This window comes from Xyrauchen texanus, chromosome 6 (assembly GCF_025860055.1).
Source record: "Xyrauchen texanus isolate HMW12.3.18 chromosome 6, RBS_HiC_50CHRs, whole genome shotgun sequence".
In the NCBI taxonomy this organism is placed as follows: domain Eukaryota; kingdom Metazoa; phylum Chordata; class Actinopteri; order Cypriniformes; family Catostomidae; genus Xyrauchen; species Xyrauchen texanus.
This window is the reverse complement of record NC_068281.1, coordinates 8,613,788-8,639,133: the sequence shown is the minus strand read 5'-3', so window position 1 is coordinate 8,639,133 and position 25,346 is coordinate 8,613,788. Positions and strand designations below refer to the sequence as shown.

The window sequence follows — 25,346 nt, the reverse complement described above, 5'->3', positions numbered from 1 at the left end:
TTCCCATTATTATTGCCCAGGATTTAACACTTTTAGGGTGTGTTTTCATGTAGGGTTTGTTGTCACAATTGGAACCTGCTGATTATTGGCACTAATTTGAAGAATATTTCCCTTTGTTTGAAATAGAAACTATTATTATCTACAGTACAATATGTTCATATTCTGTATAAGGTAAATGCTATTTAATGGCTTTTCAGCAATATTTAAATTGTAAAACAATTATGAAACAAACAAAAAAACAAATCATAAAAAACAAAAATGCAAGTTGTAACAATATTCATATCCTAGGGTCCAACTGGGCTAAAGGCACTCCTTAAGGAAAATGTCAATGTATAAAAAAATATATATTATTATTATTATTATATTATTATTATATTATTACAATTATGTATTGTTGAAGCAACATAATTTGCGTAAAGATAAATAATAAAAATGTTAAAAGGTGTTATAGGTTTTATAGGGATATAGTGTAAAGAAAGGGCCAATAGATATAGGGCAATATTTGTCAACATATGCAAATACTTTTTAGACAGCAAGATGCTTTTTTGGAAACAAATTAATATTATACTTATTCATAATAACCACTTAAAAAAAAGGCTGCACCATTTGTTGTTCATTTCTATAACATTTGGCATTTCATAACATCACAAGCAAACAAATGAATCTCAGATGTGATTAGATCAGTCAAAGTGAGACTACTTTGACAATTTTCTCATGACAAATCCATTCCCCACATTTAAAGGGATAGTTTGCCCAAAAATGTAAATGCTCTTATCGTTTACTCACCCTCATGCCATCCCAGATGTGTATGACTTTCTCTTTCTACAGAACACAAATTAAGATTTTTAGAAGAATATCTGAGCTCTGTTGGTCCTCACAATGCAAGTGAATGGTGAACAGATTTCAGAACGATAAAAAAGGACATATTGTCAGCATAAAAATAATCCAAATGACTCCAGTGGTTAAATCCATATATTTGGAAGCAATATGATAGGTGAGAGTGAGAAAGAGATCAATACTTAAGTCCTTTTCTATTATAAATCTCCACCTTTGTCCAGCCCCAACCAGTAGGTGGCTGAACGTGAAAGTCACTTCCACATCAGATTGTGGAAGTAAAAGCGAAAGTGTAGATTTACAGTAAAGAAAGGACTTAAAGATTGATCTGTTTCTCACCCACAGCTAGCATATTGCATCAGAATATACAGATTTAACCACCAGGGTCTTATTGGTTACTTTTATGCTGCCTTTATGTCCTTTTTTTGGACCTTCTGTGTTCTGGACAAGGTTTTTATTTTTTTTTTACAGTAGACTAACATTTGACTACCTAATATTTTCACTTATTGGACAGTTATTAAAATAATCTGTAATCACATTGAACAAAAATAAAAATGATAAAGAAGTTTTTGTCTCAAAATAAATGTAATTATTTCAGGGATTCTCTTTAAAAAAAAAATAGATATGCAGCATTTTCGATTTTAGATCAAATTGGCTCAAAATCACTCTTTAGACATTGCACATGATGGGTATTGCATGGCACGTGAAATTTGCTCAGTGCATGGAGACAAACAGGTGTTTAGGAAAGTGCGGTTTTAGTTTTTGATGCTATGGAGTTTTGAGAGAAAATGAAATCAAAGGAGCCTTTTAAGTTTTAACCTGTGGGGTCTTCAGCCCTGTTGTCCCCCTATAAATACAGCATATAGCCCATTATATTTACCCTTCTGGGGTAAAAGGCACTTTTGATTTTATTTCAGTCAAGGAGTAATTCAAGATTTATATATATTTACAACATATTAACGCTCATGAATGTTTTGTAATAATTTTCAGTTCACTGACGCGTGAATAATTTACATTCCTGCCATTACAGAGCAACCGTGTTTCAACACCCAAAACACTTCAGTCACAACTCTCTCGGTTTAGGGTCTATTTATCAACATGCATCATGATTAGGATATTATGCTGCTAATAACTGTACAAATCCACATATAAATAAATAATACGCAGATAAGTGCGGATCAGCTCTGGGCGGGTTTTGTGTTGGTAAGGGGTGTGCGCGTGCGCGGATTGGTGGAGCGCGCAGAGGAAGCTCGTGCTTGACGACCAGCGAGCGCCAGGGACAACAAGAGCCTCTCCGCCCAGGATCCAGGAACAAAAACATTAGACCGTCCGTGTCAACACACCCTCGGCGGACCCAAAGAGGATTTCTGCTCCTTGCGTATATGTGGAGATTACAAGGTGAGGTTTAAATAGCTGTTCTCGTCGGTTATTACCGTTGTTTTAGCAAAGGCGAGGCCGGGGAGGCGGCTGCTGCTCATCCTGGATGACACACTCCTCTCCCCCGCAACGGGTCTCTGAATACGCCCGCTGTGGATCTGGGTGGATGTCCTCATCTGCGGCTCGTTTATTCATTTGTTTTGAATTAGAGCCTGATGATGCTATTCAGCGTGGTTTATGATCAGTTTGAGCGGCCCTAATAATGCACGGTCAGAAAGATGCAGGTCCAGGAGAGAAAGCATGAGAAGGCTATCAGTGCTTCCCACTGTTGAGGTTAGAGTTAGGAGTGGCTTAATGGTTCAAATCAGATGGTAATCTAAATGCTGGAGGTTTAAACCCCGAAAGGTGCAATAATCTAGCATCACCCCCTTAAGAAAGGCACCTATTAAAGGGATATTCCGGGTTTAATACAAGTTTAGCTCAATCGACAGCATTTGTGGTGTATTACTCCTTTTCTCTGGGTTACAGTGAGGCACTTCAAATGGAATTGAATGGGGCCAAACCATAAACTTTCAAATACTCAATAGTATAGCCATAAGACATAAACAATAAGCCTGTTAACATACTGTTAGTGATCAAATCTTTTACTAACCTTTTCAGTGTAAATATATATCCAATTTTAGAACTTTGTTGCCATGACGCTATAAACCCTAAAACGGTGATTTTTACAACTTTACAGCACAAATAATCCACACATTTAACAGAATTAATTGAAGTGCTTTTATAAAATAATTAGCTTCACATTTCTGTCTTTAAACCCTCCAAAAAAATGGGCCCGGTTCAATTCCATTGTAAGTGCCTCACTGTAACCTCGATTTTTGCAAAAAAAAATTGCAAAAGAGGGACTAGTGGATTTTTTTTGGGTGGTAATCAACATTATGCCACAAATGCTGTAGACTGACCTTAAAGGATTAGTTCACCCAAAAATTAATTATCTCATAATTTACTCACCTTTATGCCATCCCAGATGTGACCTTTTCTTCAGCAGAACACAACTAAAGATTTTTAGAAGAATATTTCAGCTCTGTAGGTGCATACAATGCAAGTGAATGGTGGCCAGAAGTCTGAATCTCCAAAAATCACATGAAGTCAGCATAAAAGTAATCCATAAATCCATGTCTTCTGAAGTCATATGATAGGTGTGGGTGAGAAAAAGTTCAGTATTGAAGTATTTTTCACCACTTTCACTTCCACATTCTTCTTTTGTTTTATGGCGATTCGTATTCTTCATGCATATCGCCACCTACTGGTTGAGGCTGGTCAAAGGTGGAGATTTATAGTAGATGAGGACTTAAATATTGATTTTTTTCTTACGCACACCTTTGAAACACCATGTAAAAGTGAATTTCGCTTTAAGATCATGAGTTTCAAAACTTTTGACCAGTTGTGTGTGTGTGTGTGTGTGTGTGTGTGTGTGTGTGTGTGTGTGTGTGTGTGTATGTATATATATATATATATATATATATATATATATATATATATATGTATGTATATATATATATATATATATATATATATATGTATGTATATATATATGTATGTATATATATGTGTGTGTGTGTGTGTGTGTAATTATATGAGATCAAGCTTTTGACCTAATTGAGAGACTTGTACACCGAATATTACACAAGGTGCAAACATACATTGATGCTAAAGAAGACAACAAACTACTATATACATACTATACTTTATGTAATTATCTGTAATGTAGATTGTGAAGAGCAGTATTAAATAAATAAAATATATTTTATCTGTTATATTTGTATAAATTATGAAAGGGGTGTGAAAATTTATGAGACAAAAGGGAATGCAAACGTATCTTCTCAACTCTATACGGTATACTATTTATTAAACATCTTGTTAATGGGTTATCAGCTGTCTTCTGCTTTCTATCTTGTTTCTGAACAGCAATCTATATCGAGTAATTCTGTAATTTGGCGACTAAAAACATAATTGTTTTAGTCTGGAGACCTGATTTGTGCCAAGTGTAGCTAATATTACCATGAAAGAAAAAAATTTATTTAATTTGGTAAGGTAATTTGGCCGTTTGTCATTGTAACACTTGAAAAGATATTAACCCACTTTTTCCCAAATAAGAGCATTTCAAAGGAATAATATTGTTTTAATTATTATTAATATTACTTAATAGTTTGTCATTTATGCCGTACTAATTTGTTTAGCTGCTTGTCAGGAAGCTTATGTCTAAATCTAGTGAGACATACAATGTGATTTTTTTAATTGAGTAAAATCCTTTTCATAATAATTGAATAATCAGCTCATCATTAGAAGTCTTCAACTACTAATACTTATTGTAAGTTTGCATAGAAAAGCTTTGGGGGAACAAGCTGTTTTTTTTTGTATGTGGAATGTCAAGTCACCTCCCATGCCTTTGTGTTTACGTTGTCATTGCATTGGTTTGGAATGTTTTTTTAATGAAAGTTGTTTTCACTACAATCAGTTCTAGGGTTGAAACATTTTCAGTCAGTAGTGTTTTATAGATTCTGAAGAAGCATGACTGATATAGACCAAGGAGCTTTTCTACATAATTTTAAAGATTTTAAAATTTTAAAATTTAACTGTCAGTATCTGGTGTGGCCACCAGCTGCATTAATTACTGCAGTGCATCTCCTTCTCATGGATGGCACCAGATTTGCCTGTTCTTTCTGTGAGATGTTACCCCACACTTCCACCAAGGCACTTGCAAGTTCCCGGACAGTTCTGGGGGTATTGGCCCTAGCCCTCCGATCCATCAGGTCCCAGATGTGCTCAATGGGATTGAGATCCGGGCTTTTCGCTGGCCATGGCAGAACACTGACATTCCTGTCTTGCAGGAAATCACGCACAGAACGAGCAGTATGGGTGGTGGCATTGTCACGCTGGAGGGTCATTTCAGGATGAGCCTGCAGGAAGGGTGCCACATGAGGGAGGAGGATGTCTTCCCTGTAATGCACAGCTTTGAGATTGCCTGCAATGTCAACAAGCTCAGTCTGACGATGATGCTGTGACACACCGCCCCAGACCACGATGGACTCTCCACCTCCAAAATCGATCCCACTCCAGAGTACAGGCCTTGGTGTAACTCTCATTCCTTCAATGATAAACTTGAGTCCGACCATCACCCATGGTGAGACAAAACTGTGACTCGTCAGTGAAGAGCACTTTTTGACAGTCCTGTCTGGTCCAGTGAAGGTGGGATTGTGCCCATAGGCGACGTTGTTGCTGGTGATGTCTTGTAAGGACCTGCTTTACAACAGGCCTACAAGTCCTCAGTCCAGCCTCTCTCAGCCTATTGCGGACATTCTGAGCACTGATGGAGGGATTGTGCATTCCTGGTGTAACTCAGGCAGTTGTTGTTACCATCCTGTACCTGTTCAGCAGGTGTGATATTCGGATGTACAGATCCTGTGCATGTGTTGTTACACATGGTCTGCCACTGTGAGGATGATCAGCTGTCCTTCTTGTCTTGTAGCGCTCTCTTAAGCATCTCACAAGTTCGGACATTGCAATTTATTGAATTGGCCACATCTGCAGTCCTCATGCCTCCATGCAGCATTGCCTAATGCACGTTCACGCAGATGAGCAGGGACCCTGGACATCTTTCTTTTGGTGTTTTTCAGAGTCAGTAGAACGGTCTCTTTAGTGTCCTAAGTTTTTATTTTAAGTTTAAGTTTTACATTACCTACCGTCTGTAAGCTGTTAGTTTCTTAATGACTGTTCCACAGGTGCAAGTTCATTAATTGTTTATGGTTCATTGAACAAGCATGGAAAACATGATTTAAACCCTTTACTGTGGCTCAGGTGGTAGAGCGGGTTGCCACTAATCACAGGGGCTGCGGTTCGATTGCTTGCCCACATGACTCCACATGCCGAAGTGTCCTTGAGCAAGACACTGATCCCCAAGTTGTTCCCAATGGCAGGCTAGTGCCTTGCATGGCAGCTCTGTGTGAATGAGTCACAGTGTAAAGCGCTATAAAAACCACTAAGGTTAAAAAAGCACTATATAAGTGCAGACGATTTATCATTTTACAAAATTATCTTTAAAATTCAGTGTCCTGAAAAAGAGATGTTTGTTTTTTGCTGAGTTTATTTGGAAACAAATAGGCTACTCTTTCAGCTGTGTGTGTGATGAGAAGGTGCTCGCTAACTACTACCACGACTAAGATCTTCTCTGGTAAAGCTACCTATTTGGGGCCCACTCATAAAAATCTGGTCTCAGGCCCCATGAATTTGAAGTAATGCAGTAGTTCACCCAAAAATGAAAATTCTCTCATCATTCACTTGCCCTCGTACCATCCCAGATGTGTTTGACTTTCTTTCTTCTGCAGAACACAAATGAAGATTTTTAGAAGAATATCTCACCTCTGTAGGTCCATACAATACAAGTGAAAGTTGACCAAAATATTGAAGCTCTAAAAAGCACATAAAGGCAGTGTAAAAGTAATCCATATGACTCCATTTATTTAATCAATGTCTTCCGAAGCAATAAACTTGGTTTTGGGAAAAAACAGACCAAAATGTAACCACATTTTCACTTCAAATCTTGACATAACCAGTCTCCTTGTCAATCATGACCTCACGCTAGATTACACTTTGTAAACAAGCTTGAAATCATGATCGTGCCTAGAGACTGCAATGGCAAGGTGTATAGTGAAAAAGGAGTTCTATTTTGGTCTGTTCTCCTTGAAAAACTATTGGATCTGAACCCTACTGGTTTGAACCCTACAAGGCCTTAGCTTTAAGCCACCGCCAGTGGTCACTTGAGAAGGCACTACAATAAATGTCTGCTTTCTCTCTTTGTCTGTGAAAGCTTGCCACCATGACGGCTGAGGAGATCATAAATGTAAAGGAAGTGGAGATCATTAAGGTGATCCTGGACTTCCTGAACTCACGGAAGCTGCATATTAGCATGCTAGCTCTGGAGAAAGAGAGCGGAGTCATCAACGGCCTGTATTCAGATGACATGCTCTTCCTCAGGTATACGACACTCCACACCAAGGTCAGAAATTAAAGAGGACTCGTGGCAAAAATGCCACTGAAAGTGATAAAAATGCCCCCAAAATGTTGATATCCTTCTTTTTTTTTAATCTTATTTAATTTTATTTTAAACATCTAATGTAGTTCTTAATATTCTTAATTTGAGTTGATTTAATTTTAAGGGCAAGAGGAAATCAATTGTGATTCTTCAGAATTTGTAAAAAATAAACTGATAAAATTGAAGGACGGTATTTGAAATAAATGTATAAAACACAGTTTGTTTCGTATGGTTACTTAGTAATAATTACAATCATAAAGGTAGAAATGCCCTTGACAAATCAAATCCACAGGGCACATTTTTTATCTTACTGTGAAAGTTAAATTCTGACTCTGTTGCGCATCACGTTTTGCCTGATGCTTAGATAAATGTCATATTAAAGGGTTGGTTCACCCAAAAATGAAAATTCTCTTATCATTTCCTTAACCTAGTGCCATCCCAGATGTGTATGAATGCTTACATTAATGAGAATTTTAATTTTTGGGTGAACCAACCCTTTAATATGGTGATATGAAAAAGTACTTGCCCTAAATTGTTTTAGATCTTCAAATGAGATATAACACATAGGTAACCTGAGTAAAGACAAAATCCAGTTTTCATATATATATATATATTATTTTTTTTATGTTTTTTAATTTAAGCAAAAAAGTTATCCAACAACTATATCGCCTGTGTGAAAAACAAACTGCCCCCTTAAACAGAACTGCTTTAGTTCAGCCACAAGGACATGAAATGCCTGTTTAAGGTCCTGCCACAGCATCTCAGTTAGGTTCAAGTCAGGACTTTGAGTAGGTGACTCCAAAACTTCAGCTGCTTTTGAGCCATTCAGAGGTGGGCTTTCTCTTATGCTTTGGATCATTGTCTTGCTTCATAATTCAGTTGCACTTGAGCTTCACCTCACAGACTGATGACCGGATATTCTCCTTTAGGATTTTCTGGTAGAGAGCAGAATTCACGTTTACCTTAATTATTGTAAGTCACACTGGCCCTTAAGCAGCAAAGCATCACCACACCATCACACAACCACCAACATGCTTGACTGTAGGTATGACATTCTTTTTGTGGAATTCTGTGTTTGATTTTATGCCAGATGTCACGGGACCCCTGTCTTCTAAACAGTTCCACTTCCTCATCAGTCCACAGAACATTCTCCCAAAAGGTTTGAGGATCATCATGGTGTGTTTTGGCATAATTCAGACAAGCCTTAATGTTCTTCTGTGTCAGCACTGGTTTTTGCCTCACCACTCTTCCATGGATAGCATTTTTGGCCAGTGTCTTTTTGATAGTGGAGTCATGAACAGTGACCTTTATTGACACAAGAGAGGCCTGCAGTTCCTTGGATGTTGTCCTTGCCTTTTTTGTGACTTCCTGGATGAGTCGTCCAAGAGCACAGCGCTCTTGGAGGAATTTTGGAAGTTCAGCCACTTCTGGGAAGGTTCACTACTGTGCCAAATTTTCTTGTGGAGATAATGGCTCTCACTGTGGTTCTTTGGAGTCCCAGAGCCTTTGAAATAGCTTTGTAACCGTTCCCAGACTGATGTATTTCAATCACCTTTTTCCTCATCATTTCTGGTATTTCTTTCAACCTTGGCATAGTGTGCTACTGGGTGAGACCTTTTAGCCAACTTCATACTGCTGAAAAAATTCTATTTAGGTTATTTGATTAACAGGGTTGGCAGTAATCAGGCCTGGGTGAGTCTAGTCCAGCTGAACCCGATTATGAATGCAGTTTCATAGATTTGGGGATTTACTTAATAAGGGTCAAATACTTTTTCACACAGGCCCAGTTGGTATTGAATAACATCTTTGCTTCGATAAATGACACTATCATTTAAAAACTGTAATTTGTGTTTACTGCGATTGCCTTTGTTTTATGTTAGATTTTGCTTGAATTTTTGTAACAATTTTGTATGAGATATACACAAAAACAAAAGAAATCAGGAGCACTGTAAGTGGACAACATTGTACATTTGCCACATTTATTTCTTGAGCTGTATCTGTATTTTGAGATAGCTGCTTTAGAGTAAGCTACATTATTGTGATTTTAAACTGAACGGTGAATATAGAGAAGTTTGATTTACCAGCAGTCTGCAGCTCAGATCAAAGAACATTTTCTTCTGTGTGCTTTTTAGTATTCATTGAATCAGTGCAATGAGCATTTGTACCTCTACCCAGTAACTGGGCCTCTTATTAACAAAGGGGACCTTTACACTAGAACTGCTATTAACTCTTTCACAACACAGGCAGGAATAGATCGATATGAATACAGCTGAGAATGACTCCAATCTCTTTTTTGAATGAAATTGAATAAACATTTAGTTACGGTTGATGAATATCTAAATATATCAGATTAATGTTTTACAGAAGTTCTGATGACAAAATATTGTATTTTGTTACATTAACTTTTATTTCAAATTTTATTTAAAAATGTTTTTTGAATAACCGTACAAACCAGTACTGAAGTGGTAGCATGGTATAGTGAGAGGATCAGGTGGTAATACATGCTATTTTGATGCATACAGAAAAAAAGGTATTACCATGGTGTTACTATTGTACTTTTTGTTAGTTAAAATTTCCCTGCACTATTCTTTCTTAGGATGTCTTAATGTTGCTATGAGTCAAAGTATCTGGCTATACTTTCCAAATTTAGTCTCTATTTTCCCCTCTTTCTCTCTCTTAAAACCATTCTCCCCCTGCAGACAGCTCATTTTGGATGGACAGTGGGATGAAGTGTTGCAATTTATTCAGCCTCTTGAATGTCTGGATAAATTTGACACGAAAAGGTGAGTGATCAGTTCAGAATCTTGCCACTAGTAGTGGTCGATGAAAAGACAAGAATTATGATGATCATAAGCACTGAATTTTAGGGGCTCACTGAAAATTAAATATAAATCTGTAGCTGACAAGGAAGAGCACTCCAAATTATGTGCATATTTCAATTAAATTAGACGTTGTTGTGCTAATTTTATCCTTGTTTTCTTAGGTTCCGGTACATTGTTCAGAAACAGAAGTTTCTTGAAGCTTTGTGTGTAAACAACGCCATGTCTGCTGAAGATGAGCCACAGCATGTAAGTGATGGCATCATTGTACAGAGACAGGGCAGTGTTGTCAGATGAGTTGTCTCATGATCTTTTGTTTTAAAAAAGAAACATCTCTATTTTTGTGACTTGTGTGGCCTGCGTGAGTTTGTGTTCATGTATGCAGGAATGTGTGTGTGTGTGTGTGTGTGTGTGTGTGCTATAAATAGTTGAACAGTACATGTGAATATAAGGTCTCTCTGTCTCTCACACTTCAATGTAGCTCTGAAGCAATACTCTGAAAGCTTTTTATTTACATACAGCTTGGAGAATATTACAGTGCATCCGGAAAGTATTAGTATCCACATTTTATTATTCCAAAATGGATTAAATTCATTATTTTCCTCAAAATTCTACAAACAATACCCCATAATGACAACGTGAAAGAAGTTTGTTTCAATCTTTGCAAATTTATTAAAAATAAAAAACGAAAGAAATCACATGTAAATAAGTATTCACAGCCTTTGCTCAATACTTTGTTGAAGCACCTTTGGCACCAATTACAGCCTCAAGTCTTTTTGTGTAAGATGCTACATGCTTGGCACACCTATTTTTGGGAAGTTTCTCCCATTCTTCTTTGCAGGACCTCTCAAGCTCCATCAGGTTGGATGGGGAGTGTCAGTGCACAGCCATTTTCTGATCTCTCCAGAGATGTTCAATCAGGTTCAAGTCTGGGCTCTGGCTGGGCCACTCAAGGACATTCACAGAGTTGTCCCGTAGCCACTCCTTTGTTATCTTGGCTGTGTGCTTAGTGTCGTTGTCCTATTGGAAGATTAACCTTCACCCCAGTCTGAGGTCCAGAGCACTCTGGAGCATGTTTTCATCAAGGATGTCTTTGTACATTGCTGCATTTATCTTTCCCTCGATCCTGACTAGTCTCCCAGTTCCTGCCGCTGAAAAATATCCCCACAGCATGATGCTGCGACCACCATGCTACACTGAAGGGATGGTATTGGCCAGGTGATGAGCGGTGCCTGGTTTCCTCCAGACATGACACTTCCCATTCAGGCCAAAGAGTTCAATCTTTTGTTTCTCATGGTCTGAGAGTCCTTCAGCTGCCTTTTGGCAAACTCAAGGCAGGCTGTCATGTGCCTTTTACTGAGGAGTGGCTTCCGTCTAGCCTGATTGGTGGAGTGCTGCAGAGATGGTTATTCTTCTGGGAGGTTCTCCTCTCTCCACAGAAAAATGCTGGAGCTCTGTCAGAGTGACCATCAGGTTCTTGGTCACCACCCTGACTAAGGCCCTTCTCCCCCGATCGCTCAGTTTTGCCAGGCGACCAGCTCTAGGAAGAGTCCTGGTGGTTCCAAACTTCTTCCATTTAAGGATGATGGAGGCCACTGTGCTCATTGGACCTTCAATGCTGCAGACATTTTTCTTTACCCTTCCCCAGATCTGTGCCTCGATACAATCCTGTCTCGGAGGTCTACAGACAATTCCTTGAACTTCATGGCTTGGTTTGTGCTCTGACATGCACTGTTAACAGTGGGACCTTATATAGACAGGTGTGTGCCTTTCCAAATCATGTCCAATCAACTGAATTTACCACAGGTGGACTCCAATCAAGTTGTAGAAACATCTCAAGGATGATCAGTGGAAACAGGATGCACCTGAGCTCAATTTTGAGTGTCATGGCAAAGGCTGTGAAATTTGCAAAGATTTCAAACAAACTTCTTTCACATTGTCATTATGGGGTATTGTTTGTAGAATTTTGGGGAAAATAATGCATTTAATCCATTTTGGAATAAGGCTGTAACATAACAAAATGTGGAAAATGTTAAGTGCTGTGAATACTTTCCGGATGCACTCTAAGTGCTATACACGTAAGTTACCCTGATTTATTGATTTTATGTATATAAAGACTGCCCTGCTCTCAACACGTTTTACCATGCTTACAAAAAAGTAGTGTGGTGGTACCATGTACAGTGATGGAATCAAATGGTAATAACTTAGTACTATATTTAATGCCATATTCATATACAATTATATTTACATGGAACTCCAATGTACTTGAATGAATACCAATGGTATTACCATGGTACATTTGTAAAAAAACATGTTATCACCACGCTAGCATTTCATAAAAAAAAAACGTTTCAAGTCAACTTTATTTATAAAGCAAATTTAAAAACAACAAAATTTGAACCAAGTGCTGTACAATTAGATATAAATGTGTAAGAGAGTACACAAATATATAGAAATAATCAAACAAACTGACCACCAATAAACAGCATGTAATCTTGATCTTAAATAGTATCAAAAGATACAGAGTAAAAATAGGTTTTGAGAGAAGATTTAAAAATGGCTAAAGATGGGGCGGACCTTACAGAGAAGGCTCAATCTCCCTTAGGCTTGCAACAATAGCGGGGAACTGAAAAAAGAAGTTGCCTACAAGATCTAAGCATTCTAGGAGGCAAATATGGGTACAGAAGGTCAGTGGTATATTGAGCAAGACCAGACAGGGCCTTGTAACACATAAATAACAATTTTAAAATAAATTCTAGTCTTTACATGAAGCCAATAAAGGGCAGCCAATAGAGAGGTAATGTGATCTCTCTTTGTAGTCCCAGTTAAAAATCGGGCTGCAGCAATTGTATCCATCTGCAAATTAGATAAAGCAGACTGAGGAGCGATACGGCTGGGTATCGATGCAGATTTCTCAATTTAATTCCAGTTCTCAAACTCTTGATTATATTTGCTAAATGATCTGGGCATATTTAGAATGCCCATTTGACTTGCATACTGTTTGTAATTCTCAATACCAAATTCGATACCACAACAAAATACTTACTAATGAGTAAAGATTGTTTTTAAGTTCTTAAAGGAATAGTTCACTCAAATGAAATTCAATCATTATTTATTTACCCTCATGCCATCCCAGATGTGTTTGACTTTCTTTCATCTGCAGAACACAATGAAGATTTTTAGAAGAATATCTCAGCTCTGTAGGTCAATAAAATTTATAGAGAAAAAGGAGTTATATTTTGGTCTGTTCTCATCCAAAATCAATTGCATCGCTTCTGAATACATGGATTTAACCACTGGAGGCCTGTATCTGCATTACCACTGCTCTGCTAGAGCCTTCTGAGCTCACGCACACTTAAAGTACGTGCATACATATAGATCACCTTTCATTCAAACAACACTGGGTACCTAAATGAGGAAATAAAAAGTTAATTTTAAGATTCTCGCTATTTGTGTAGTATTGATCTCTAATCTCTTTAAATTTTGACATGTTAACGTGATCAGCCAGTGGTTGTATTACAATCTATGTAATGAGCATCCCTGGTATAGTGTAGAAGATTGATCTTCTGATTTTAAGAATCAAGATCAAGGTCAAGGTATTTATTGGAAAAAAAATTTTTTTGTTACCCAGCCCAATTGAAAAGTTGTAGGTCTCATTGGGAGCGATCCAGAAACAGATTACAGTTTTGCTGCAAATGGCTCTGCCTTTTCTTTTTCTGTGTCTATGTTCAGTTGGAGCTGACCATGCAGGAAGCTGTGAAGTGTCTCCATGCCGTGGAGGAGTTTTGTCCGTCTAAAGAGGACTACAGTAAGCTTTGTTTGCTCCTGACCCTTCCCCGCCTCACCAACCACGCTGAGTTCAAGGACTGGAACCCCAGTACGGCACGTGTGCAGTGCTTCGAGGAGGCCTGCGGGATGGTGGCAGAGTTTATTCCGGCTGACCGTAAGCTTAGCGAGGCGGGGTTCCGTGCCAGCTCCAATCGTCTATTCCAACTGCTAATCAAAGGCGTTCTTTACGAGTGCTGCGTGGAGTTTTGTCAGAGCAAAGCCACAGGAGAAGAGATCACTGAGACTGAGGTTCTTCTGGGTATAGACATGTTGTGTGGGAATGGCTGTGATGATCTGGACCTCAGTTTGCTCTCTTGGCTCCAGAACCTGTCACCCAATGTCTTCTCCTGCGCATTTGAGCAGAAGATGCTCAGTATCCATGTAGATCGTCTTGTTAAACCTGCTAAGGCTGCGTATGGCGACCTCCTTACTCCACTGATCAGTAAGCTCTCTCCGTACCCTGCCTCACCTCTGCGACGGCCACAGTCCGCAGACACCTACATGTCTCGCTCTCTGAACCCAGCATTGGACGGTCTTTCCTACGGCCTCTCTGGGCAGGAGAAGAGAGTTGCAGGACCAGATGGAGGGAAAACATCACCCATGTCGCAATCGTTTGCTAACTTTCAGCACCTGAACCGCAGTGTGATGATGGAGAATTCAGGATGTCACAGCATCTTTGAGGAGTCACCTGAGAGGTACCTGGCAAACCCGAATAACTACATTGGTAGATCCCCAGATAGCTGGCGCACTTAAAATGCACTGTGCCAGTACCATGGTCAGTACACAGTCATGGTATCAGATGGTAAAACTTTGGTTATTTGGTATTTGTTCAAAAATGATCATTCTTATACAATTCTGTTTACATGATACTCCAAGGTTCTTCAAAGAATGCAGTTTTATTACTATGGTACATGCCCACAAAAATATGGTATTATCATGTTACCGTGTTCAAATACCATGGTAATATCTTGGTACTTTTTTGCAAGTCTCAGGCTCTGCTTTTAGATGCTGATGAATTTTGATGCATGATTGAAAAAGATACTTGATGTCTTGATGTCAACTTTGAAATAACTAAATGCTAAGCTAATTATGCTTCTACAATCTACTGTTGTACTGAAAACTTTCAAGCACCCACACTTGTTATGGTTAAAAAAAAAAACCTGTGAAAATATGGTATTGAGTAGAATGATAAATTCATGGTTTGCACATTCAAGGTTCTCGATAATTGTAATGGGTGTGTTGTTAGAATGACTTCAAAAGAAAAATGTGTTCAGAACAAAGCAATTACAAAAGGTGAGGTGTGTGTGTGTGTGTGTCTAAAACAGTAATGTGGACTATCTGGTCTTGCAGCTCCAGAACTGAAACTCCATCTGATAAAATGATGAGCTCACCTCATGAGCAGAACTCTCGACCAGTCTCTGCCCCAGGTCAGGATGCTCCTGTACCCGGTTCTGCAGAAAAGGATGAGGTACTTCTTCACTTTTATAAAGCCATCAATATGTCTTGAACTTTGAATTAAGCACTTGTTAAATATCAAGGAATTAATTTCTTTATTCATTAAAATAAACCACATTAAACTGCAACCCAAATATATTCTGGACTGAATTTGCCATTAAAATCCACTGATACACAATAGTATAGATATAGATTCCATAGATCTGCCCAATCGTTGGAAGGGCAACATGACAAACTATTTAGTTCTTAATTCTAACAATTGATGCACATTTAATGTTACAGAAATAGTCAAATGTTTGCTCCGCTTCACATTGTTACATTATTTAGTGGAATGTGCTGATGTGTGCTGACAGCTGTTACTATTAACATGCTTTGCATTTAGTCAGTCTGTGCATCAAGTGCATGATGCACTCTCAGTCTCGTCTAGGCTGAATGTTTATATTTATTGCCAGCCGCCTCCCTGAGCAGCCGGTAGCCTTGAGAAGGGTCATAAATAACTAGCAAATTCTGCTATTGCTTCAGATTAATCGCAGTGTATCTGCACAGGGCTTGGATTGACTGTCGTGTTTAGGCATGTGCTTGTGGAGTGGCTGTTCTGAGGTTTCTAGGATGTTGATGACTAGAGGCTGTTTTGTTTAACACTACAATGTTTACAACAAGAGTAGGGCTAAAATGACTATTCGGCATTATCAACAACGTTAACAATAAAAAAATTGTTGACAAAAATATCTGTTGTTGAATCATCATAATGTTTGGTGTGGCTCATGTTTTCCTCTATCTTTCCTCTGCAATGCCCTGTAGTTTTATAAACCTCTTTGTCACCTCAGGTTATATCTTTTTGTTTTTCTGTATAGCTGCGTGACTCTACTGAGCAGTTTCAGGAATTTTACCGCCAGCGTTTGCGTGTGCAGCAGCACCTGGAACAGAAGCAGCAGCAGCGGGTACTCTACCAGCAGATGCTGCAAGAGGGTGGAGTCCAGCAGCAAGAGGCCCTGCCCACCGCCAAGCACAATCTCACAGAGACCTTTCTTTCCAGGTCAGCCAAGCTCCATATCACCACCAACATCACAACCAAAGGTCAGAAGTCAGTATTTGATTTAACTAGTGGAAACCAGAGCTGTACTGCAATCCATCTGAAGTTTACAAGCTTAAAGACACTGAGAAAATTTGAAATATGATGCTGTTCAAAGCAAGAAGGGAGGCAGAGAAAAGGAAGTTTGGTTGAATAGTAAATGAGATGAGGTTTGGAATTGTACAGATACTCAGGTTTGTACAGATTGTGAAGCGAGCATCCAGGGAACCTGAAGTGTGTGAAGAAATCCCATAGGAGAATACGCATAAGCTCTGAGACTTGTTTTACATCTGTGTGCTGGAAATACATTTGAATAGTAAGTATTTTAGTACCAGGTCAATCCATTGTTTGAATTCAGTGGTTCTGAGACAACTTGTTTGTATGGGAGATCCTCAGACCCCCTTCCTCCAGCCTGAATAGTCTGCTTTACCATGACCCCTCCTAAATGGCACTTTGGTTTCTTTCAACTAGTACGGCATTTTAATGTTCATAAGCAATTATACAGAATATGTTTATTTTTTTGGTGGGCACCATTCATGGCTGGGTCATTGTTTAAATTTGTTAAAGGTTTTTTTGGAAGGCTTTATTTATATATTTGTTATTATTTACAGCACAGTAAGTTGTTTGAGCTCTCATTTAAATTGCAGCCAGTTTTCCACTTTTGTAAATCTAATAAGGACATTAGTTAAATATTTTGATTGGTACAGCAGACACTTTAGTTCAAAGTCATAGAGCTGTACTCTTCCTCAGCTTTGACAGTTCTTCTGGTTCTTCTGTTGCTGTGGTTACAGCAAAATTCTAAAATGGTATCAAAACAAATGGAGGTTTCGGAACTGTGCCATGCAGTTTCAGTGATGATGCCATCATTAAAGGCCAGAGCCATAAATAATGCATTGTGTCAGAGGGACTGGGAGAGGAGAAGATACATTCATTGTTCTTTCAGTGGAGTTGGACAAGAGAAACCTTACTGTTCATAAATTATTATTGAAAATAAGGATATACCGTTTTGATGTTTAAAATGGTGCTACAGAAATAAACATTGGTGTGTATTCTGCATAGCCTTGTGCAATTTGCTTTATTTTTGACTCAACCCCCTTGACCAAAAGGAAATAACGAGTTGAGGTTATCTTGGGGTTGGGTGGTAATTTCCTGACAGAGAAGGAAGGAGACAGAAATTAAGTGTGTGGGAGGGTAGGGGATGGGCTGAATAGCAAATTAAATGCTAATGATGAACCTCAGTTTTCTACAGATTGTGCAACAAGCAGCCTCAGAAATTAAAGTGGGTGGAGAATAGAGAGCAACCCAACCCAAGCCGACAGGACCCGAAAACCCAGGTTCAGATCAGTTTTTCATGTATGACTTCGGGTTTGTAACAAATGACACAAGAAATTGTGTGTGTGTGTGTGTGTGTGTGTGTGTGTGTGTGTGTGTGTGTGTGTGTGTGTGTGTGTGTGTGTGTGTGTGTGTGTGTGTGTGTGTGTGTGTGTGTGTGCGTGCATGTATTTATCACTTTGTGGGGACCAAATTTCCCCATAAGGATAGTAAAACCCGAAATTTTTGACCTTGTGGGGACATTTTGTCGGTCCCCATGAGGAAAACAGCTTATAAATCATACTAAATTATGTTTTTGAAAATGTAAAAATGCAGAAAGTTTTCTGTGAGGTTTAGGGGTAGGGTTAGGTTAGGGGATAGAATATAAAGTTTGTACAGTATAAAAACCATTATGTCTATGGAAAGTCCCCATAAAACATGGAAACACTACGTATGTGTGTGAGATGAGCAAGTTAAGATGAAGATTACAACTGTTATGTTTGCAAAAGCATATTTTGAGCTAGCTTTACATATGGGTCCACATTACATCTTATAGAGCACAATAGTCATAAAAAATATACTATAATTGTAGCTCACAATTAAAAAAATAAAATAAACTCTTGCCATTTCTATGATGTATCAGATGGCCAGTGGGCAATCCGTGGACACTCGACTAGCTTCAAGTTTGTGTGTGTGTGTTTAGGTCTATTCAAAGACTGGAGGAGCTCAATATGGGAATGGATGATTTGGGAGAAGAGGTGCAGGCTCTCTCTCAGCAGTGTAATCGAGGTGGTAATAACATCAATGTGTCGAGAGACACTTCAGCCATGCCACAGACACAGGAGGGAGGTGAAGAAGCCAGTGATGTGGTCACCAGCACTCCTCAGAGGTCAGCAGGGCAAGCAGCCTGCCTTCCGCCCATCCAGTCCCCTGTGCTGCCCCAGAGGTGAGGCCGAGACAACCATTCTTTTTGACACTTCAAAATTTTATCATAGTAATTATGTTATTTGATGCTTGATTTGGTATACAATCAAGCAGCTTTGTACCTTTGCATTGGTGTAAATGACACACATATAAACTTGACCACTTACTACATATGCAAATAATGGACACACTATATAAGTATATAATTAAGACCATATAAGTATCGTCCAATAATAATGTTTCTTTTAATTGTCTGTACTGTCCTTAATTGTTTGATATTGGAAGTAGATAAAATCAGGGCTTTTTTTTATCCCAAGTCAAAGAGTTTACTTTTTCAATGTCAGTTAACAAATGTATTAAACAGTTATCCATTCTTTCTAGTCGACATTAGGGTTAGGGGTTTGATGCATGATTTCACTTGGAAGCATGTATAGTTCTAGATTATAGCTTCATTGTAAATACTGTATATCAAAAAAATATATATAAATCAAAAGATTTATGCTTTTAGATTTATGTTGATAGTATTATATCGGCCATGAGATTGGTTATCTGCCATTACTAGGGTTGCCACGATTATTGCATTTGGCGGATGATTAATTGTCAAAAAATAATTGTGATTATGACAATTAATTGTCTGTTTTTTTTAAGGTGTTTTTTTCTGTATCTGTGCTTCATACACCTTCACACATACAAGTCATTTTTACATATTTAACTTCAAATATAGAGTATGTATGCTTTCAAAGTTTATTTTTGTTTGTTTATATTTTTGCGGGAGTTTGGCGTTAGCATCTGCTGACAGCACGTGCATCAGAGCACTTCAGGCACATTTCAGGACAGGAGCTGGTTGACCTCCTCGGTGCGGCTCAGTGAGAGAAGGATATACCTGCTGGCAAGGGTGTAGATTTGGATTTAGCATTGCTCCAAAAAGGGGCGATTGCTCCAAACTGCCACTGAAGATATAGATAGCCCCTTACCAAACCCTTTCCCTAACCTTAACTATGAGTGGAAGTGACACCCCCTTTTGGAGTTGGTGCAACCCTCTTTTGGAGTAACCATGCCCCCTTCTGGGGAACCCTGCCCTCTGTTGGAGATTCCACCCCATTTGGAGGCAGGGCTGAGCCAGGAGTTTTTCATAGGGGTGGCTGGACATGATCCAGCAATCAGTCTGTGGTGGCACATCGTGGGGTGGGGGTGATGGTGGTTGTTGGTGTAGAAATCAAACTAAATTGTGCCCAAGATATAAAATGACCAAAAGGCAATTGACATGCTTCGGTCGATGGTGGCAACGGCCCCTAGCTCCGCCCCTGTTTGGAGGTCTCCGTCCTGCAACTATACATTTACATTTACATTTATGCATTTGGCAGACGCTTTTATCCAAAGCGACTTACAGTGCAATTATTACAGGGACAATCCCCCCGGAACAACCTGGAGTTAAGTGCCTTGCTCAAGGACACAATGGTGGTGGCCGTGGGGTTAGAACCTGTGACCTTCTGATTAACAGCCCTGTGCTTTAGCTACTACTACTATTTAAACTCTGACACGCTCTTAAAATTTTAAATTCCCTTATTTTGCCATTAAAATGTGATTGGAATTGGAATGCCTAATAATCGTTGTTGTCTCAAATAAACCCGGTTGGATCAAATAACGGCGATCAGATTAATCTTTAATATCTTAAGCATAAAAATAAGGGCTACTGTTTCAGTGGGTTTTTTTCTGATTTAATTCTTCTCGGTAAGATGTTGTTCTAGTGATTATATCCATACAAGCTTAATGTGTAGGTGGTTAAAAGAAGGTTTTTTGTTTTTTTTAATCTTGCAGCACTCCGAAAGACAAGAGTGGACAGATTGATGACAGTTTGACCCATTCTAAAGTCCCAGAGGTACATCCCCACCTACAGCTCAACATAATTCAAGCTGAAATGTGTTTCAGATGTGTTGTTCCGCAATTTCTGCACCACTAGTGTCACCAAACAGAATTGCAAAAATGACCATTGTTTTCAAACAGTGTTTTTGAATGTTTTCTCGTCCTCTGTTAAGAAAACAAACAGATCAACCCAATGTTGTTGTGTCGGGCTGGACGGATCACTCGCAGTACACAGAGAAATTGTTCTAGTTTTTTCAGGGAGCTCAATCTACAAATGGCTTGCTTATAGTTCCCTTACAACTCGGTACACTTGACATGCTTAGCTACGCATATAGGTAGTGCCTTCTTACACAACCTAGTTGAAACCTCTCCACAATAACACCAATATTCTAATATTGGCTATGCTGATTGAGCCCCGCTTTTTTGGCACAAAACCGTCTGCTATAAAAACAGGTGAACGGACACCATTTCCTCAGAATTTCTTCCTTCAAGACAGCGATCATCTCTTCAAGCCCTCTACCGATCGCCGGTGATATACACGAGTCAGCGGGCGGAATCTTCACGGCAGCGAGAAGACCCTCCGCTCCCCTGCAGTGCTCCGGCGTACATCTCTCCACCACGCCGTTTCATGCTTCGCTGGTGAACGGGCCTCAGCATACTTATTCTCCGCAGCACGTCAGCAGGTGTAGAGTATTTGTAAGCAATTGTAATTTGTGCGATATAATTATAATTATAATTTATATATATATATATATATATATATATATATATATATATATATATATATATATATATATATATATATATATATATATATATATAATATAATATAAAGAGCCACTTACGTGTTTGTATCTTTCAAGATCGTTTTGTAAGTGATCAATGTGCGAGTGACGCAGAGTCAACTCTCATGGAGACAGACTGTTCTCACTGTGAGGATATATCCGCTATATACGAGATGAACTCCGGCCCTCTGAAGGAGCGTGCGGAATCGTCTGGTTTGGTGGATCTTATGCTGGGGATAAGGATGATAATGACGATGTCATGTCTCTCACCGCATCAGGCGAGTGGTCAGTGGATGATGCTACCGCCCCTCCCCCCAGCGAGGGTGAGGACCATGTACGCGCCACTGACAAATAGATGCTTCGTGTCCTTACAAGCGCGGTCAAAGAACTCAACATCACGTTATCTCCCCCAAAGGAACCTGGGCAGTCTCGCCTTGATGAGTGGTTCTTGCTGTCCGGACGGCATCAAGCAGCCACATCCCGCAAATCTGCCGTTTTTCCCTGAGGTTCATAGCAAACTATTTATGTCCTGGCACACGCCCCTCTCATCGCGCACGGTCACGAACGTGGACCACAGGGAAAAGAACGGCGATGCCCAACTACCCCCTGTGTAGGAGGGGGTAGCGGCACATCTCTGTCCTATGAGTAACAGGGCGTGGAAATCATGCCCCTTACATCCATCCAAGCCATGTAGATGGACGTCCACACTGGAGGGAAAAGCCTACTCGGTGGCAGGACAAGCTGGATCAGCACTTCATGCAATGGCAGTGCTACAGCTATTCCAAGCAAAGCTCCTCAGACAAATGGAGGAGCAAGGCTTTGATCCGGAGACTTTCAAAAAGCTACGGGCCAATACAGACTTACCGTTGCGCACCACTGCAGCTCACGGCACAGGCCATCGGCAAGTTCATGGGCAACCTAGTTGATATGGCTGACCCTCACGGAGATGAGTGACAGAGAGAAAACATCCCTGTTGAATGCTTCAGTGTCTCCAGCCGGCCTCTTTGGCGGTGCGGTGAGTAAGTTTGCTGAGCGTTACGTCGTGACTCAGCAGCAGTTACAAGCTATAAGACACTTTATGCCCAAACGGAGCATAGTGCAGACGGCTCGCCCCCCTCTCTGTCTCAAGCAAGCACCTGGCTAAAAGACCCATGCTCAGCACCTGCCACCGCCGAGCCACCAGTGATGTCAAGGAAACCGTGGCCCAGAAGGAAGCAGCCGTACCAGTGCCCACCTCGCGCCGATGGGAGGAACTCCCCCACGCAGCAGAAGTGCTCCTGACGGGATGCTCATACATTCTCAATAAAATAGCCCTTTTCCTCTTCAAAGCACACATTATATGCAACTACTTCCCTATGGTGAGTGACGCATTATATCATACGGTAGCAAACCAGATTGCCCTCTGTCCCATTACGCAGACGCATGGTGAGCCGTAACGGACATTTCAGAATGGGTGCAAATAACGATCGAACATGGTTATACGATCCAATTTACATGCTGGCCACGCTGTTTCAATGGGGTTCTGTCTTCAACGGTTTAGTCCGAAGACGCGCAAGTGTTACACAATCTCATCTGGAAAAACGTAATAGAGATTGTGCCAAATTGTCAAGCACAAACAGGGTTTTACAGCCGTTATTTTCTTGTTCCAAAGGAAGACCGCATCTGAAAAGATGGAGATGCTGTACAGCTCATCTTGGAAAATACCACTGAGGAGGGATCTCCTCTCTTAGGCGTAAGGCACAATCTGGTATCCCCAGCTGTGGAACCTGCATGTGTGTCCCCTGAACTGGGCGCACTACATGCGCCAGAACTGACGAGTTCAGACATGAACACCATTTTACATGCCAGAGCACCATCCATGAGACACCTCTACACACTAAATTGTTCACTGATTGAGACATTGCGAATGCTAGCCACACTACAAGACTCAGTCAGAAATTCTGAGGAAATGGTGTCTGTGCACCTGTTTTTATAGCAGACAGTTTCGCACCAGAACAGACGGGGCTCAAACACCATAGCCAATATTAGAATATTGGCATTATTTTAGAGAGGTTTCAACTAGGCTGTGTAAGAAGACACTCCCTACATGCGTAGCTATGCAATGTCTCATTCCCTTTGTCTCAGGGAATCGAGGTTACGTACGTAACTGGGACGTTTTTTTGGCATAATAAACTAGGATAGGCAAAAGTACTAATAAGACACTGTGGAGCGGAGGGGGGCGGGGCCGGGTCGGAATATCGCGCGCCCGGTCCCCAATCGGCCTGATGAGGCGCACGAGGGATAAAGGCGGCCGGTGACGATTGTTCGAGAGAGAGAGAATTACGAGCATGTCCGTCATGTGTGTTTGTTTATGTGTTTTTGAGTTTTCATTAAATTATTATTTATATTGACAAGCCGGTTCTCGCCTCCTCCTTGCCCATCCTTTAACTGTTTTACATTGGTGCCGAAAGCCGGGAAGGAGGAGGGATGGCCTTCGCACAGTCTTCGACACTGCCGTCCACCCAGGGGAGCGCCGCTACCATCTGCCGGGTGACGGAGTAGCCCGACCGCCCGGATGCGGGGTACGGCCGTCGTCCGCGGGGCAAGTGGGGACTGGATACCCCGACCACCTGGAGCGAGGGAGCCGCTGCCGGGGGCGGAGGAGTGCCCTGCCATCCCCAGAGACGCGGAGGGGTTGAGGGAAGACCGGCGTCCGCGAGGGGAGGAGGGAAGAAACTCTCCGACCGCCCGGAGCAGTAGAGCCGCTGCCAGGAGCGGAGGAGTGTCCCCATTTGTCGCCAGAAAAGCGGAGGCGCGTTCTGCCCGCTGGGGGTCAACGGTTTCACTCCGGTTCGCCCGGGGGTGGAGCGGCTGTCGTCCGCCTGAGTGTGGAGGAGTGTTTGAGGACCACGCGACGGTACATCAGAGAACCGGTGAGTGAGCTCTTTCTCTCTCTCCTCTCTCTCTCTCCCTTTCACACCGTGTTGGCCTTTTCCCTCGCCTATTTTGTTGTTGTTTTTCCCCTCCTGTCTCCTCCCAGGGCGAGGAAGGCGGGGATGACCACGCGGGACGCGAGATACACCCCGCCCCAGGGATGGGGGGGGTGTACGTCATGCCGGTGGCACCCCAGCCTGAGATAACGCCGGGAGCAATGTGGAGCGGAGGGGGGCGGGGCCGGGTCAGAATATCGCGCGCCCGGTCCCCAATCGGCCTGATGAGGCGCGCGAGGGATAAAGGCGGCCGGTGACGATTGTTCGAGAGAGAGAGAATTACGAGCATGTCCGTCATGTGTGTTTGTTTATGTGTTTTTGAGTTTTCATTAAATTATTATTTATATTGACAAGCCGGTTCTCGCCGCCTCCTTGCCCATCCTTTAACTGTTTTACAGACACACATCTATTTGATTACTGCTTTTTCAATGGATTAAATGACTATATGTGATTTAATGCTGCTATGAATGAAGGTGAATTGTTTCCTTTTTTGTTCAAAGCTGAATCTTTCTTTCTCCCTGTGTTCTTTACCTTCATTTTTAATTTCTTCCAGCTCTCTCTCTTTAACTTTCTCTAAGGCTTTAGTGTCATTTAATTACAATGTTTAAAACCTTTCAGCTCAAACACTTCAGACAGATGCTATTTGTTTACTGGATTATTTGGGAGTAGAGGACCGTTTTCTGTAAATAAATCTTCTCACAGGCATAATTTGTTTATTGTGTGTGTCTCAGAAAGAGAAGTCCAAAGCAAAGTTTGTGATGGTGAACACCCTGGAGGATACACAGGCGGTGCGCGCCGTGTCCTTCCACCCCACAGGGTCATTATATGCGGTCGGCTCCAACTCTAAGACACTCCGTGTGTGTGCTTACCCCGACACACTGGACATGAGGTCAGGTGCCCACACAGTGCATTAAAATGGACATGGGAGTATAACTAATTCTAATTCTGTTCTTGGGGCAGCAACAAACATTTTGGAATAATTGAGGTAATTTATTACTGTTTGCACTAAGATCACTT

At 40.7% G+C, this 25,346-nt stretch overlaps 1 protein-coding gene across 1 annotated transcript in view; it reads left to right on the top strand.

Moving 5' to 3' along the window:
• The first annotated feature begins 2,096 nt into the window (after positions 1 to 2,096).
• wdr47a (WD repeat domain 47a) overlaps positions 2,097 to 25,346 on the top strand; it is a 31,930-nt gene continuing 8,680 nt past the window's right edge. Inside the window, exons 1-10 of the mRNA XM_052129242.1 lie at positions 2,097 to 2,232; positions 7,079 to 7,245; positions 10,003 to 10,086; positions 10,287 to 10,371; positions 13,855 to 14,645; positions 15,301 to 15,418; positions 16,260 to 16,441; positions 18,492 to 18,734; positions 20,531 to 20,591; positions 25,061 to 25,218. Of these exons, the coding sequence (XP_051985202.1) occupies positions 7,088 to 7,245; positions 10,003 to 10,086; positions 10,287 to 10,371; positions 13,855 to 14,645; positions 15,301 to 15,418; positions 16,260 to 16,441; positions 18,492 to 18,734; positions 20,531 to 20,591; positions 25,061 to 25,218 (1,880 nt within the window). The 5' untranslated portion in view covers positions 2,097 to 2,232; positions 7,079 to 7,087. The remainder of the gene's footprint in view (positions 2,233 to 7,078; positions 7,246 to 10,002; positions 10,087 to 10,286; positions 10,372 to 13,854; positions 14,646 to 15,300; positions 15,419 to 16,259; positions 16,442 to 18,491; positions 18,735 to 20,530; positions 20,592 to 25,060; positions 25,219 to 25,346) is intronic.